The sequence below is a fragment of the Phascolarctos cinereus genome, unplaced genomic scaffold (assembly GCF_003287225.1).
Source record: "Phascolarctos cinereus isolate Bilbo 61053 unplaced genomic scaffold, phaCin_HiC Scaffold_3;HRSCAF=262, whole genome shotgun sequence".
Classification (NCBI taxonomy): Eukaryota; Metazoa; Chordata; class Mammalia; order Diprotodontia; family Phascolarctidae; genus Phascolarctos; species Phascolarctos cinereus.
In genome coordinates this window covers 189,964,326-189,982,002 of record NW_027555736.1, presented here as the reverse complement: position 1 = coordinate 189,982,002, position 17,677 = coordinate 189,964,326, and the positions used below count along the sequence as shown (strand labels likewise).

The following is a 17,677-nucleotide window of genomic DNA, read 5'->3' as shown; positions in this document are numbered from 1 at the left end:
GTGGATCTACTTTAGGGAGGTCTACCTACCTTGATTCCATTCCAGTTTCACTTTTTTTTTATAAGGGGGGCAAACAGAGTTTGAACATCAAGGGTAGTGTTGAGAAAGGAGTTGAAGTCTGTACCTGTGCTGGCTGTAGGAGTACGGGGCTGGCTATCCCAAGCAAGTTTCATCTTCCTCACATCATCCCTTGCCTCCTAGACCCTGCAATCATCATGTTCAGTACATGGTTACTGGCAATGCAGATGGTTTTGATTGGGCCCTGGGATCCAGTGGGTAAGTAATGAGGTATCCTGGGAGGCAGAAAGTCATATGGTCCAAGGCTCTTTTCCTTAGTTCTCCTTCCATACCTGAAGATGGGAAAAGCAGGAGCAGGGGTGAGTGAGAAAGAGTCAATACCTTGCCTCTGTGAGGCTGGAGGACTCTACCAAATTGGATCAGCTCCCAACTCACTGAACCTTTCCTTCTCTCTGACCAGCCACCACTCAGGTCCAGCTGGTTTGGGCAGATCGAGATGTTCTAAACCTCAGGGGTGACAGCAGTCATTATTCTTGAGGTGGGGGTGGGGAACCAAATGTCCTCAGGCAGGCTTTAGGAATGAGGAACAGGGGAGGGCTAGGAGCAGTTACTTGATTCCTAAGGGAAGTGGAGGAGCTCCATTTGGGGATCCAAGGATGTCCAACAAAATGGGAGAAGACAGGAAATTCTCTGCCTCCAGGGGCCCAGACGTCTCTCACCATATCCTGGGAGGTTCAGCGCTATGATGGCTGGTTCAACAACCTGAGATACCATGATAGGGGCTCAGCAGGTACCTAAAGGGCCTGGGCTAGCTATCGGTGGGGCTTAGTATGGTGAAGGGAAAATCTGGGGACATGCAAATCCACTTTCCAAGGGTGCCCAAGAGGCTGCAGAGGGGACCTTGGCCAGTAGGTGAACCAATTTACTCTTCCCTCTGGAACTTCCACTCTGCTGTTGGGTAGAACCAGGAGAACCAGACCTTGACACCAGGCAGGGGTAGGGAGGTCTAGGGACCTCTTAATAGTGAACTAATAAGGGCCTAACTTTGGATGGAGGGGCTGGATCTTGGCTAGGCCTAGGCCAGGGGGTTCCTGGACAGGAACATAACTTCCATCCCTCCTTCCTGGTCTCAGGCTCCAGACTCCAGCGTTTGGTCCCAGCTACGTACTCAGATGGTGTTTACCAGCCCTTGGGGGAGCCATACCTGCCCAACTCCCGAAGCATCAGCAACGTTGCCATGAAGGGTCCCTCTGGGAATGCCTCCTTACGAAACCGCACGGTGCTTGGGGTCTTCTTTGGTGAGGGGAATGTCCCTGATCCAGAGGCACTTGTTTGGATGGAGGAATAAGGAGGATTGTGGGAACCTTACTCTCCTCAATACAAGTCTCATTGTCAGGTTTAAGCTTGGTCCCAACCCTGGCCTTGCCCTCTCTCCAAAGAGACCTAGTGTAGAAAGAATAGGTTGACAGATTCCCAAGACGTTATCCCCTCTTTTCTTGTTGCCTTCCTTTTTTCTCCCTCTACCCCAAACACAAGCTGTACTTTTACCCTTTAACTCTTGGGCATAGATTTCCCCAGTTTTTCCCTCTGAGATTTAGCTTAAAAAAAGAGGGCTTCTCTCTGATACAGTGATCAGGTCTTGAGAGGGAAAGATGTTCAGTCTTTTCCTGCCTCACCCCTTTCTCTTCCTGCCTTCAGGCTACCACGTCCTCTCTGAGGTGGTGAGTGTGGAACAGCCAGGCTGTCCTGCTGAGTTTATGAACATCCAGATCCCCAAAGGAGATGAAGTGTTTGACCCAGACGACACTGGGAGTGTGGTGCTGCCTTTCCAGAGGAGTGAGTGGGACCCAATTACAGGGAAGAGCCCTAACAACCCTCGAGACCAGGTGATTCTGGAAAAAGAGTCCACAGTCACAAGGAGGGCTCAGTCAGGCTCCTTATTTCTTTTAGGTTCAGGATGGTGATAAAGAGCAAGGAACAGAGTTGGGCATTGAAGGGCTCTTTTTTGGGGGGAGGGGGAGTGAGGGATGTTGTCTCTGGGGCTGAGGTTCACAAATGGAACTCTAGGGTGGATACTTGGGTCTCCTGGCCTCTCGTCACTACTTCACAGCCTCTCACATTGCTTCTGATGTCTGTGTCCAGATTAACCAGGTCACCAGCTGGCTGGATGGCAGTGCCATTTATGGCTCTTCTCACTCCTGGAGTGATGCACTGAGGAGCTTCTCTGGTGGGGAGCTGGCATCAGGGCCAGACCCTGCTTTTCCCAGGGACACTCACGGATCCTACCTCATGTGGATAGCACCAGACCCTTCCACTGGGCAGCGTGGGCCCCAAGGGATATATGGTGAGTCAGAGGAGTTTGGAGAGCTGTGAACCTAGGAGTGATAGAGATGGGGAGGAAAGAGGAGGTAAGAGGGGAAGGATGCAGGTCGGTTTGGAGTTTGGAATCCGCAAGGGCAATAGAGTTCACTTTCCTCCCTTCCTGTTGGTTGTAGCCTTCGGGGCCGAGAGGGGGAACCAAAACCCATTTCTGCAGGCAGTAGGCCTCCTCTGGTTCCGATACCACAACCTGTGGGCTCAGAGGCTGGCCCAGCAGCACCCCACCTGGGGAGATGAGGAGCTGTTTCAGCATGCCCGAAAGAGGGTCATTGCCACCTACCAGGTCAGCCCAGATACCACCAACTTCCTGTCTCTCAGCTTCCCAGAAGGGAATAATCCTTCTCTTCACCCTCAGGGCAGACAGCCGCATCACAACTAGAACTCATATTTATACAGTGCCTTAAGTTTCTTCTTTTTTTTTTTTAGTTCAAAGCAAAAAACATTTAATCAAACAGGATAGCATATAAAATGACAAGAAAAATGGGGGCTCTCCTGCCCTTAGGTTACCACCACACGACTGGGGGTAGAACACATATGCAAAGAACATGTGGCCAGAGAACATGCATGGTGGACGTGATTGTCCACATGGAGCTAGATTTGCCTTAAGGTTTTAAGGAAGATTTCTTCAAAGTACTTTCCTCACCCTGACCCTATCAAGTGCTAGAGCAGGGATTTGAACATAGATTTCTTCTCAGGGTTCAATTTCCTAAGTCCAGCCTTCTTTCCAATAGAACAAGTTGCTCAGTCCCCTTATCCTGGGTCAGACCCAAAGCAGAGGCAATCCAAGAAATAGAAACATCCTCAGTCAGAGGACTACATCTTTTCCCAAGGCATTACTGCCTCAAAATATAAAGGGCAAAAGTCCTATACAAATGTACAGTATTATTATATTTATATGGCCATCTCTTCATCCTAGAGAAACAGCATATCCAATCCAAGGGCAGAGGGCAGAGGGGCCTTGAGACCCTTACCTATAGACCGGGATCCCTAAAGGGTCTCTAGGGAATTTGAGTGGCATTTGGTGTAGTAGGAAAGAATGCTGACATGAGAGTCATAAGACTGGAGTTTGAATTTCAGCTCTGCCATTTACTGCCTGTGGGACACCGGGCAGGTCACTGAGCCTCTGTTTTTTTCATCTGTAAAATGGGGGGATTGTATTTCTAGCTCTTATGATCCCACAAACATCATCACTGAAATGTCTCTTTCCCTTCTTCCATCTCTCTTGCCTGACTGATTCCTGCCTCTGCATTCTTAGCTGTTTCTAGTCCTGCCTTCTCATGCCTCTTCCCTGGCAGTTGCCATCAGCCTCTCATTTCCTCTCATCTCCTCCTCCTACAGAACATTGCCCTATATGAATGGCTGCCCAGCTTCCTGAATGAAACCCCCCCAGCATATGAAAGTAAGTGGGAAACAGGGAGAGGGTTCACCAGTAGGGGCCCATTGTATGGAGTGGTGATATAGGCAAGATCTTATGGAATGAAGACGGGCTGGGTAGAAATGAAAACTTGTGATCTTACTCTATCAAGGGTACAAGTCATTTTTGGATCCCAGCATCTCCCCTGAATTCATAGCAGCCTCCAAGCAATTCTTCTCCACCATGGTGCCCCCTGGTGTCTACATGAGGTAAGGGAGGGAATGGGCTTGTGACTGAGAGGGGCAGGGGTGGAATTTCTTCTAAGGGACTTAACTTCAGATCATCCCTCTACCCACTCCCCCAGTCCCCATACACCCATCTCCAAGGAATGATGACAAAAAAGGGAAGATAGACAAGAGCTTAGGAGACTAGAGTTTGATGTAGGATTGGGAGATGGCACATCTGGAAATCATTGCCCTTTGTATGGATTTTATGGAATGAAATGGTGATGCCATCTTTTATACAAAGCCTTTCTTGATTTCCTGTCACCCCCACCCAGCAGCCACTGTCATCTGCCACTGAAATGCCTTGTATTTGTTTTGTATTTATTTATATTTGTGTTGTCTGCCCAATAAAATACGATCCCTTTGAGGACAGGAACTATTTTGTTTTTGTCTTTGTATAGCTATTGCCTAGCACATAGCAGACAGGTAATAAATACTAGTTGATTAATTGATTGATTGATTGTTGAACAACTTTCCTTGCAGAGGGATTAGGGCAGAGGGTTGGATCAAAATGGTGTGCCCATGCCCAGGGTAGGAGCTAAGGGCTTTTATTCCTCTGCCATTCACTCAAGTATCAGTCAGACACCTTCCACCTGCAAGGCCCTACTGCAAACTTTCCAGTTCAAGCCTCCCCAACAACTGACCCACATCAACCTATTTCTACCTCAGACTTTCAATTCCCTTGGACTACTTTGGATCTTTGCTCCTTCCCCCCATGACTTCCTGTCACCATCCCTACTGTTCTTTCTGTTTCAGAAATGCCAGCTGTCATTTCCAAAGCATCATTAACAAGGGCCAGGATAATTCCTCAGCAATTAGAGTCTGCAACAGTTACTGGAGTCGAGAGGTCAGCTGGGGACTTGGGGCAAGGAAAGACAGGGGTCCCGGGAGGTGGGAGCTGGTCAGAGTCTCCCGCTTCTTTTAGTTCCAGCATGAAGTGACAGCTTCAGTGTTTTGGATTCTGTTATCCCAAGTTGGCTGTGGGGATTGCAAGAGTGAAGAAGAGAAGACCTTGGGGACAGCTGCTTCAGAGGGCAAGGACCAGGAAAGGAATGGAGAGTGGGAGGAGATGTTATCTAGTCCAATCTAGAGCTGACAGGGAGTCCCCAATAAGTATTCCCAATAAGTAGTCACCCAAACTCCGTTCAAAGGCCTTCAGTGATAAAGACTCCATTGTCTCTCAAAGCAACCCATTTCCTTTGTGGAAAGATGTGCTCTTAGGATATTTTTCCTTACATCTGGTCAAAATCTGCCTTTCTGAAACTTCCACCTACTGCTCAGGGGATGAGAAATAGAAGCCTGAGGGACCTGGGAGGTGGGTGGAGAGTAGTGGGGGATGGCCAGGAGTAGGTCTTTTGTGCTATACCTTAACAATAATGTCCCCATTCAGAACCCAAATCTGCGCAGTGGTGAGGCAGTAGATGAACTGCTCCTGGGGATGGCCTCACAGATCTCAGAGCGAGAAGACAGGATTGTGGTACAGGACCTGAGAGGTGAGGAAGTGGCCAGAGGGCTGAGATCACTATGGACTGGCTGGATCCAGGGGCTAGAGAGGTCTCAGGTCAGGAAAGAAGGGAAGATATGATGAAATACCAATAGCTTGAGCCTCCAGGTTGATTAGACAGGAATCGATCTCTTGGCCTGTGCCAAGGACGGGTTGGTCATGTTAGTCAGTTCTAGGACAGGGAGTAAAGATTCAGGCTCTGGGGATCTTGAGAACCAAGTGGTTATGATGGTCAACTATACCCTATCTACCAACTGTCAACTCTACCTGTCTCTAACTTATACCACCAACTCTGGCTAGATCCAACCTGGAGGGGCATCCAGTGGTAATAATAGCTAGAGTATGTGTGTGTGTGTGTGTGTGTGTGTGTGTGTGTGTACACATACATATATATGAGTATACAGTACTATATATGTATAATATATATGCTGTATATGTGAGTATATGTATGTATACACACGTACATACACACATTTATAGATATATTTTTGAAGTTTGTAAAGCACTTTACAAATATTACTTCATCTTTTTTCTCACAACAACCCATTTTTTAACCCTCATTTTACAGATGAGGAAACTGAGGTAGACAGAGGTCTACTGCTCAGGGTCACACAGATAGTTAAGTTTCTAAGGCTGGATTCAAAAATCAAGTTTTTCTAACTCAAGTTCAGTGCTCTATCTACTGTGCTCCTGAGCTTCCTGTGGTCAGTGAGGGCTGGCTCTTCTCTCCCCTGGGGTGGGGGTGGGGGCAGTGACTAAAGACTAGAGAGAAATGGGTAAAATGAGGAAATGTTGGTGGCGGTGCCCAGGTCCCCCAGCCTGATCCAGCCTCTGATGTGGGATTGGCTGCCTATCTGCTTTTCTCAGATTATTGGCCTGGCCCTGGCAAGTTCTCTCGAACAGACTATGTGGCCAGCAGCATTCAGAGGGGCCGGGACCTGGGACTGCCCAGCTACAATCAAGCCCTTGAAGCCATGGGGTTGAAGCCCCTGCAGAACTGGAGCTCCCTCAACCCTAACCTGGAGCCTGAGGTGAGGAATACTCCCTAGTCAGGAATGGTCCCCAGAAAAGCTCTCCTTCCCAGGCCAAGTGCCCCCACCCCGATTCAAGCTCCCTTTAGGTTGCCAACTCTCCTGGGTCAAGCAGGACCCCAGAACAAGGATCAAACTCACTAATCCCCAGATACCCGACAGTGCCCCAGAGTGTTCAAAGAGAAGCCCTAAGCCCTAAGCCCTCAGCCAAGAGGGCTCAGGGAGGATCACCCCAAAGAGAGATCAGGATCATCTAAGCAGGGGTGAGAGGGAGAATCAGAAGTCTGGAATAAAAAGTTAGACTGCAGACACAAGGTCACTGTCTCTAGAGATGGGAGACATCAGCTTCCTCCCAATACTCAGAGCTATAACTAGGAAATGCCAGCACCTGAGGCCCATCCATTTGGGAGAGAGAGAAGAAGGGAGGAAGGCACATACCCCATAGAGACTGCCTGTGACCCTGGAGGGAGCTGTAAGGGGAAAGCAAGAACTCTTGGGGAAGACAGCCTGGCTATGGTACAGTGATGGGGAGAGAAGGTCCATTACTTTCTCTGACCTAGTCTAACCAGTGAGTCTACTTCAACTCTTTTGTCCTCACCACCCTCCCTCCCCCAACTCACAAGAGAACAGGCTGATTAAGGAACCTCAACGTATGAGGAAAGCACTCTACAACGTATGAGGAGAAAGCATGCCTTCCTATTCTGCTTCCAGCACTTGGAACAAAGTCCTATTTGCCTTGCCCTAGTTATGACTCTTCATTCCCAGATCCTGGAGGCAATAGCCACCTTGTACAACCATAGCCTGTCTCATCTGGAACTGCTCCCGGGGGGCCTCTTGGAGAGCTACGGGAACCCTGGACCTCTACTCAGCAACATTGTCTTTGAACAGTTTGTTCGGTTACGAGATGGGGATCGTTACTGGTTTGAGAACACAAAAAATGGGTGAGGGCCTGTCTGGAACTTCCAGAGACCTCATCCCCAAAGCTGGCCCCCAGTAGAGATACCAAATCCTCACGCCCTCTGACACTCAACCCTAGCCTAGGTTTCAGGCAATACCTCCATCCTTTACACTCCTTTGAATGAACCCCAGAAATCTCCTGTCTGACAAGCATCCCCAACATGGCCCCTAGTTCTTGTTTTCTCTTACCCCTACCGTGAACCCTGAATCCTCAGACCTGCTATAGTCAGACCTTCTCATTCTTTCCTACCCCTCCCACTTCACCTCATCACTCCTGGGGCTGTAAGGATGCTGCAGATCTGCCTTCCCTTCCCTTTATTCCAGTAATTCTCAGCTTTTCTCCTGCCTCCATCTAGGTTGTTCACAGTTGATGAGATTGATGAGATTCGAAACACAACCCTCTATGATGTCTTGGTAGCTGTCACTAATGTCAGTCCTAATGACCTGCAGGCTAATGTGTTTTTCTGGAATAATGGTAAGTGGCCATGGAAGAGAGACCCTGAGAGAAGGGACCTTGCAGAGATGTACTGGGAAGAGTGACCCCAGGGGGAGTCACTGTGGAAGTGACCACTGTTGTATGACTCTGCATGTGACACAGACAAGTGTCTTGGAAGCCAAGTCCACCAGACTCAATGTCACATCCCATACAGGGCTATGAAGCCTCAGGTAGAAATAACTTCAGCAACCCAATGGTTTGTGCTGGGTAGTAGATGCAAGGAGTCAGGATGGCAGGATATTGGGGGGGGAATACGCTATGCAATAAGATCAGTGGGGTATACAAAAGTGCCCATAGGTAAGCAAAAGTTGCAGAGGAGGCAGGACATCCTGGTGCTTTTGATTCCCAGAACGGAAAGAGAGGGAAGATGGGTGAGGGGCAGAATCTTTAGGGAGCAGTTCCTTGCCTGAAGTTCTGGTGCTTTTTTTTTCTCCAGGAGACCCCTGCCAACAACCCCAGCAGCTTAAAGATGGTATCTTGCCCCCTTGCGTGAATATGACAGTACTTGACTATTTCGAAGGCAGTACTCTTGGCTTTGCACTGACTGTTATAGCTGTCTGCCTTTTCCCTTTAGGTAAACTGCTATTTCTCTCCTACTCCCTCTATTTTTCCTTCCCCAAGCCTCCCCAGATTATAAGCCATTCCCCTGGTTGTCATAGAGCCCTTGTCCACAATGTCCCAATACACACTATATGAGTCACCCAGACATTCTTTTCTGGGGTCTGGCTTCAAGGATGATCTGGGTACAGGGGAGGCAAGGGCAGGAACTCTCAGGGAAACTTGGTGTGATGGGGGGGGGGAAGAAATCTGCTCTCATCAGTCCCTGCTGACCCTCAGGTTTCACTTTTTCCTGCCCCACTCCAGTGAGTCTATTCTTTGCCTGGGTGGTGGCACGCTTCCGAAGCAGAGAGTTCAAGAAGCTACAGAAGAAAGAGAAACAGAACACAAAGAAGGAAATGCCCACGGAGGGGGTAGCAGGTGAGAAAAGGAGGAAGGGAGAGGCCAGGTGAGATGGGGGTGGACTGAGGGAAGGGATCCATGTAAGATGGGAATCCAGTCAAGGAGGGACCACATGAGGTGGAGTTCAATGGAAAGAAGAGATCCAGGAGAGGTGAGGGTCAGGTGAAGAAGAGATGAGATGAGATCGAGGTTAATGGAGGGAAGGTATCCAGGTGAAGGTAGATTCCAGATGAGGAGGTCTTCCAAATGAGCAGGATCCATTTAAGTGACAAAGAGTCTACCTGAGGAAGTCTACCTTAGGGTAGAGGTTGAAAATCTAGCCTTCAGCTCTCCCTCTATCCCATTCCACCCTAATCCCCTTCTCTTCACCAGCAATGGAGTGGCCAGGCCCAGGCATGAGGAGCTGTCCCATCTACCTACAGCTGCTCCCAGAGAGAACCATCCAAGTGGTGGATGAACAACTGTCTTTGATCCGGACCATTCAGCTCCACTCTTCACAGCGGATGAACCTGATCCAGTCAAACAACAGTGGCCACCGGACACTGCTATTCAAGATCCCCAAGGAATATGACCTGGTAGGATCCCTCTGGACTTCCCCTTCGTGCCTACTTCCCAACCTCCTATCTCCTGCTTGCCACGCCCCTGATTCTTGGTTTCTTTGTAGAAGTGACCCAAACTCGGGTCCACTTATCCTATCACAGCCTCCCTTTGCCCACTACTCTTACTTAATCTTTCCTCCCATTGTGGCTGTGCTGAGGAGAATTATTGCACCCTTCCTTCATCCAGAGGGTCCCTCTGGGTTTGGGGGGGATGCCATGTTGGAAATTGAACTGGAAGCCTAAGCTTGGAGCACCCCTTCATTTGCTCTTGCCCTAGGTGCTGGTGTTCAACTCCAAGGAGGAGCGCAGTGTCTTTATCCAGCACCTTGAGGGTTACTGTGCCCACTGGGACCTGGACTTTGAGCTGTTGGAGATGGGGGAACAAGACCTGTTCAAAAAAGCTGTGACCAAGCAGCAGAGAGGGAGCATATCCTAGAGATATTTTTTAGGCACCTTTTTGCACAGGTACCGTAGCTAATGTGATGGGCAGGGGGCGGGCAGCTAGGGGGGATGGAAAACTTGAACTGGGACAGAGCTCTTCTAAGGTGAGGCCTGTTCCTATGCTTGCCATTGCCACCACAAAAGCTAAATGGGCATCTTCATTGCTGGCAGAGGAGCAGGACCTCTTATCTCCTCTTCTTCCAGATGTACCTCAATGTTGGTCATCTTTGCTCTAGAGCCATTTTTTTACAGGTATTTGGGGGGGTTTGGGGAAGAGCTCAAGCAAGTCACTGCTTTTACTCTGCCATCTTGGCCCCCCCCCCAACGTGGATCATCTTTACTCAACCTCTTTATCTTGAGTATCCCTATAACAGCTTTCAGTCTTCTACTAGCTCTCAAGCTCCTGGGAGAAAATGTCTCCTGAGGTTAGCTGTCTAGGCTCTAATTTCCTTCCCCAGTCCCAAGTAGCAAGGACCACAATGACTAAAATCAGAAATCCTAGGGGACAGCTCTATTTACCAGTGCAAAGGCATGGAGATAAGAATTAGGGTTTCACGTGGAAGGAACAGAAATAAGGCCAGTTTGGTTGGATCCCAGTGTATGGCAGGAGTAATGCCCAGTGAGGTTGGAGAGATAGGTTTGGGCTTAAAAAACTAAACTCCAAGGTGGTACAGATTGTTTCATTCTTTCTTTGTTCTTGTATCCCCAGTGCTTAGCACATAGTAGGCACTTAATACTTATTGATTGATTGATTGATTGATTCATCCAGCAATTCTGTCTTCTTCCAGGAAAATAACAATAGCTTACTTTATGGTTTATAAAGTATTTTTTCCACAGGAATCAAAAAGCACTGGATTATACTTTGCTTCAAAGTGATAAAGTCAGCTTGTTATAGTTGAAAGAGTCCTGGATTTGGACTTTTGCTTCCTTTCCCTGGCCCTCAGTTTTCTCATCTGTAAAATGAGGTATTGGACTCACTGATATCTAAGGTTTCATACAACTCTAAAAATCCAATGATCTAGTTAAAATTTTCGGAGCCTGCCTTGATCCTCTGGCCATGAAGCATCTAGCTCCTCCACGACTCCAGAAGAGAATGGCACCTCTCCCCCCATTTGAGATTTGTTTATTTAGGATCAGCTACATGGCCTTCTGGACTAAACTCAGTGGCCCATTTTAACAATTTCAATTCAACTCTCTTTTTAAAATATTTTCTTCTGAACTTAACAAACACCAAATAAAATGGTTGTTTTCATATACAGGGTAAAAAAAAATAAGAGGATTGTAGATGAAACTGTAGGTCTCTATTGTGTACTTACTCTTCTTTTAAGGTATGTAATTGATTCAACTTCTAGTCTTCAGAGTTTTTCAAGTTTACTCTCTAGCAAACAGAAAACCTCTAAAGTATTGGTAACCATTTGGTTAGTTCTTTAGCTAACTAGAAATTTCCCTTTCCTTGGCCCTAAAGGGGAGCAAGGTAAAGTGTATCCTAAAGTGTACCTAAAGGTAAAGTTGACCCTAATAAATGTTTGTTGTTGAACTGAAATAGAGCCATCATATACAATTTTTCCAAAATATCTGTTACCATGTATGACCTATGTCAAATTGATTGCCTTCTCATTGAGGGGGGGAGAGGAGGGAGGGGAGAATTTGGAACTCAGAATTTCGAAAAAAGAATGTTAAAATTGTTTTTACATGTAATAGGGAAAAAGATAAAATATTAAATTACAAAATATCTGGTACACTTGCCCCTAGAAGGGGAAAATGATACTTGGAGCTGGCTCCTCCTCCAGGCCTGAACTCTTCTCTTCCTTTCTTTCCTCCACCGTCCAACTTTAGGTGCTGGACATTGACCAGGCAGATGCAGGGAGCCTGCCCCTGAACTCATCTCAGAAGGTGCGAGAGGCCCTGGCCTGTGAGCTGAGCAGGACAGAATTTGCAGAATCTCTGGGCCTTAAGCCTCAGGCCATGTTTGTAGAGTCCATGTTCTCTCTGGCTGACAAAGACAAGAATGGCTACTTATCCTTCCGAGAATTCCTAGACATCCTGGTCATCTTCATGAAAGGTAAAGAAGGAGAGGTGATGAACTAGTCTAGGCTGGGGCTGGCTACACATCTAATGAGCCTCAAGAACTCAAGGGTTCACACTGCTCCCTTCCTTGCCCTGACCTGGCTGTTCTCTGATTCCTGGGTCCCCAGTCTGACTTGAGAGCTTAATGACCTTCCCATCTACTGAAATGGACCCTGGTCTGAGAAAGGAGCCAAGCAACTCCAAGCTAGGAGTTAGGCAGAAATCTCAATTTCTCTCCCTATCCTCCTAGGTTCTCCAGAGGAAAAGTCCAAGATCATGTTCACCATGTATGATCTAGATAAGAATGGCTTCCTCTCCAAGGAGGAGTTCTCCACTATGATGCGGTATGGCAGCTCTGGCTGTTGGGATGGGGTTCCAGAAAAAAGTAGTCATAGAAAGTGAATTTTTTATTTCAGCCAAAAACAAGGTTTATTAAAGATCTGCAATATTAGCCATTCTCTTAAGGAATCTGGGCAGGTGTGAGCTATTGGCTAGATTGTAAAAATCTGAGCAACAGCTAGATTTTAAGAATCTGAGCACCTTAATGGAGACAAGATGGACCTAATTACAGAAAGACTGTGGGAGGGATCTAGGAGTGGCCAAGTAGTTTGGGGGACTAGAGGAAGGGTCTAAGGAGGATCTGGATGGGAGTGGCCAGTAGACTGGGGTGAACAGAACTCCTGAGACCTGGACCATGTGGCCAAGGGAGAATGGAGGCTAGCTAGGATTAAGGATGAGAAATGGCCAGGGGCCAGAGGGAGTTAAGACAATGGAGAGCTGGGCCAGATTAAGGGTAACAGAATTGGGAGGTTGGGTGTGGCCACAATGAAAGGCCAGTTGATGAGATTATGGTCTCAGGCAAATGCCAGAGATTTGGCCAAGTGGGAAAGTCCAGGGTTTTTCCTTTCTGGGGTCCACATCCCAACCCCCTCATTCCCCCCTCAAACAAATGAGACCCAAACTCTTTTGGGGTAAGGAACAAAGGTCTTGGCTTCTGAAACTGCTTCCTGTTGGCAAGGGACATAGAACTGGCCCTGCCTTCAGGGTGTCCCAAAGAGGAGGTTGACTGGAAACAAGCACAAGCTGCATCCAGGGAATGATGGGGGGACATTGGCTGGTACTCCCTGTTTGCTACCAACTGTAGGTGAATGGCCTATAGTCTGGAAGACACAAATCTGACAGAAAAGACTGCAGGGCCCAGATATGACAAGATAAAACATCCTTAGCTCTGTTTGGATTCAGATAATTCAGTTTTCCAATCATGCAGTATCAAATCCACCTCATAGCCAGACTCAGGAATAGCCAGGTGGGTAACATTCCTTTTCAAAGGAACATAATGGGGAAACTGAGCCAGGAGGATCCCATCTTAGACTGAGGCTAAAATTGTCCTCTCAGCTTTTCCTCATGCTGACTTCCCCCCAGTATCATCTGTCATATTGGGCAGACTCTTAAGGAGTCTGAACATCAGTGAGTTATTGGCTAGATTATAAGAATTGGAGTAGTGGCTAGATTTTAAGAATCTAAGCCCAGAAAGTGAAGGTTAGAATGAGGATGTGAGAGATATCTGCAAGAAAGTATTATAAGATGGAAGGGAATGCTAGCGTGCACTAGGTCTTTCCACAGTCTTCAGGAAGTACTATACCTGATATCTAAAACAGACTCCCCATTTCAAAAATGTCCAGGAAGAAAAATTGCAACACTTCCCCTGGATATCTTTGTACTCCTTAATTCTACCCACCCCCAGAAAAACACAATGCAATCCCTAGTACAATGCTATCAATATAATAGGTGTTCAATAAATACTAAAATTGTAGAGTGTTAGACATGGAGGGACATTGGGCATCATCATTTTATTAGCTGAATGAATGAACAGACAAATAAATGAATGAATTGGATGAATTTAATGAATCTCCCTTGGTCATCTAGCCCCCTGTTAATCACACTGGCAGTCAAGGTATTCTCTCATATCACCAACCCAGCTTTCTTTTTGCAATCTAAGCCCTTTTTTGTTTTACTGTGGAGCTAGAGAACAATTAATGTGCATCTTTTTCATAATAATTTTAATATACTTGAGACTAGTCTGACGTAACACATCAATCTTCTCTTTGGTTAAGCAGTCCACAGTTTTCTAATCTTCCTTATCTCTTTAATAATTGCTTTTACTTTGGGCCTCATCCACTTTCTTCACTTCCTTCTCAAATTGCAGAAACACAAATTAGACACAGTCCTCTAACAGTGTTAAAGCAATGGCAAGTATAATAGAAAACTCACTCCCTAGTTCTTGCAAATTTCATGGGTCATGCATAGCACACGACTGAGATATCTCTCTAATCATGCATATCATCAACAGAAAAAGTATTGGAAGGACCTGGGTTCAAATCCCATCTCTGCACTTGTCTATGTGACCTTGTTAGTAACCCCAGAGGGGTTCACTGAGGAAGTGACCTTATTTGGGAGTGATTCAGACAAGGGCAGGAAAGCCGAGGCAACTGCTCAATGCCTTGTCCTGTGCAAGCCTGTGGAGGTCTAAGGTAGGCAACTCAGTAATTCATACCTATTAGCAGATCTGGGGAGACTTACCATCCTATGAGTGCCTAGTTACCTCATGTGCAAATTAAGAAGGTTAGTTATAGCTAATAATAGCTAGCATTTACATAGTGGTTTAAGGTTGGCTAAGTACTTTACAGATGTGATCTTATCTTATCCTCACAACTACCCTGGGAGATAGGTACTATTATTATTCCCATTTTTCTGATGAGAGGTTAAGTGATTTGCCCAGGTGCTATTTTTCCCATTTTACAGATAAGAGGTTAAGTGATTTGCCCAGGGTCACACAGATAGCTAATTGTCTGAGGTCAGATTTTAACTTGGGTCTTGTTGAGTCTAGCATTCTATCTACTGTGCCACTTAGCTCCCCCTAGGCTGGACTAGATGACCTCTAAGAGCCCTTCCAGTTCTAATCTAGGATCCTATGACCTCGAATGTCTTTTTTTGATCTCCATTTTTGCAGGCATCTATCTGCTCTACTTGCCATTACAGTTGCTGCCAATGAAGGCTTGTGAAGGTGGTAAGAACAGGAATAGGGCCAGGCATAGCAGCAGACAGGGAGAGAGGATACAAGGAAGGCTGGTGCATCGGCCACATCATATTAAGATGTTCATTTTGCTGGATTCATAGATAAGAAAACTGAGGCTTATATAAATGAAGTGACTTCTCCAAGGTTGTACAATTAACTGGTGTCAGAGTTAGGTCTAAAGCTTCTAGCTCCCAATACTCTTTCTACTAGGTTGCCTTGCTTTTTGATGGACTATTTCTCCAGTTGGTCAAGGTCATTTTAGTTCAGTTCCAGTATTCTAAGCTGTTACCAACCCCACCCAGCTTAGTGTCAACTGCAGACTTTTTAACGTGTACATTCTCAACTCCACTTCCTGGGTCATTGATAACACCTAAGAGAATCCTCAAGTCCTACCCTGCTCTGAATATGATCAGTCTAGCCTGCCGGGAGCCTGACCACCCTGGGTGACCACACTCTCTCTCTGCTCCTCTTGCTTTTTTCTCAAACAGATCCTTCATCGAGATTTCCAACAACTGCCTAGACAGGGCCCAGCTGGCTGAGGTTGTAGAGTCTATGTTCGATGCGTCTGGCTTCCAAGACAAGGAGGAGCTGACCTGGGAGGATTTCCACTTTATGCTGAGGGACTATGACAGTGACCTCCGTCTCACCCAGCTTTGTGTCAAAGGTAGAGGATGAGGAGGGAATGGAGCAGAAGGAATAATAATAAATAAAATAATAATAATAATAATAATAGCTAACATTTATATGGAATCACTATGAGCCAGAGACTATGCTAAGTGCTTAACAATTATTATCTCATTTGACCTTCACAGTAATCCTAGGGGGTAGGTGCCATTATTATCTCCATTTTACAGATGAGGAAACTGAGGCAGACAGAGGTTAAGTGACCTGCTCAGGGTCACAGACCTAGTTAAGTGTCTGAGGCCAGATTTGAATTCAGATCTTCCTGACTCCAGCCCTGGCACTTTGTCCACCCTTTCAGGAAAAGAGACCCAAGGAGAAAATGATCAAGAATATAATTGAGATCTCCCTTGTGTGTGTATGTGTGTAAGTGTATGTATACATACATGTATGCATACATATACACACATATACCCATACAAGCATACACCTGTATATAGTGTTGTGTGTATATATTATATATACAGACACATATATACATATATACACACATATATAGTCTTGCGTATGTACATATATATATGCAGACATACATATATGCATGTGTGTGTTATCTAGCATGGTGCAGAAGAAATATTGGATTTGAAGTGGGAAGACTTGGGTTCAAAGTTCATCTCTTCCACTTGAATTGTGTGACATTGGGAGCAACCCCAGGGAGAGTCACTGAGCAAGTGACCGCTAAGAGGTTTACAGGGCAAGTCAAAGCCTAAGAGAGAAAACTTTGGCTTGGATCATGACTAGTTGGGGATAGAAATGACAGGTTGCAGTTGAACTCTCTAGAACATAGGTTCTTAACCTTTATTTGTGTCCTGCACCCTTTGGGCAGTCTGGTGAAGCCTATGACGCCCTTCTCAGGATTCATGTCTCAGATAAAATGCATCAAATAAAATACACAGGATGACAAAGGAAACCAATTACATTTTTAAAGTTACCAAAATGTTAAAATCATATTCCTGGTACCCAAGTTAAGAATCCTTGCTCTAGAATAAGTGATTCAAACATGGCCAGGTTATAAGCAAAATAGAAGGCAGCTAGGTGGATAGATTGCTGCACTTTGAGTCAGGGGAACATGAGTTCTAATGCTGCTTTATCCACTTACGGATACTTACTAGCTGTGTGGCCCCCAGAAGGTGTCAACCACTTTTGGCCTCAGTTTCTTCATCTGTAAAGGGCAGATAATAATAGTACTCACCTCACAAAATTAGGAGGATCAAATGAGCTAATATTATTATTTTTTAAAATATACATTATTTTATTGTTTAATATTTATTATAAATATTATATTTATATAATGTTACAAGTTAAAGCCATTTTTAACATTTTTAAAAGTTTTAAGTTCCAATGAGTTAATATTAAAATGATTAATTTTTATTATTTATTATTAACATTAAAGTGTCCTACAAACTATAAAGTACCTTAAAAAAACCCATCCATCATCGCTATTATCATTAGAAAACCATCTACCCCAAAAGAGGGCCAGGAAAAAAGCCAAGGAGTATGTAATTGGGGGGAAAAATATTATTATTAAAAAATAAAAGAGGGGAACAAAATCAAGGAGTACTGTAGATTGGGGACCAGAGAGAGAAATTTTGTTCCCTGGCCACCTGCCTAGTCTACCTGGGTCAGAGCCCCTAAGGAAATTTGTTCATCTGCTTGTTTTCCTCCCCAGGTGTTCCAGATATCTTTAAGCAGAATATCAGCAACCGAGTCTCCTTCATCGACAAAAACCGGACAGGAGGGTGAGCAGGGACCAGGGCTCTGAGACACTACAATTGGTCCCCATTACCTTTCCTGAGCTACCACCTCTACTTTCTTCATTGTATAGCAAAG

The 17,677-nt window shown here is 45.9% G+C and overlaps 1 protein-coding gene across 1 annotated transcript in view; it reads left to right on the top strand.

Annotated features, from left to right (window-relative positions):
- LOC110223721 (dual oxidase 2-like) overlaps positions 1-17,677 on the top strand; it is a 28,472-nt gene that overhangs the window by 1,652 nt on the left and 9,143 nt on the right. Inside the window, 22 exon segments of the mRNA XM_021009394.2 lie at positions 202-276; positions 719-808; positions 1,152-1,316; positions 1,717-1,904; positions 2,161-2,362; positions 2,514-2,680; positions 3,736-3,796; positions 3,924-4,020; positions 4,792-4,882; positions 5,426-5,528; positions 6,407-6,570; positions 7,336-7,511; positions 7,884-8,002; positions 8,460-8,597; positions 8,888-9,001; positions 9,356-9,558; positions 9,860-10,000; positions 10,003-10,047; positions 11,860-12,085; positions 12,341-12,434; positions 15,655-15,830; positions 17,517-17,586. Coding sequence (XP_020865053.1) covers positions 202-276; positions 719-808; positions 1,152-1,316; positions 1,717-1,904; positions 2,161-2,362; positions 2,514-2,680; positions 3,736-3,796; positions 3,924-4,020; positions 4,792-4,882; positions 5,426-5,528; positions 6,407-6,570; positions 7,336-7,511; positions 7,884-8,002; positions 8,460-8,597; positions 8,888-9,001; positions 9,356-9,558; positions 9,860-10,000; positions 10,003-10,047; positions 11,860-12,085; positions 12,341-12,434; positions 15,655-15,830; positions 17,517-17,586 — 2,905 coding nt within the window.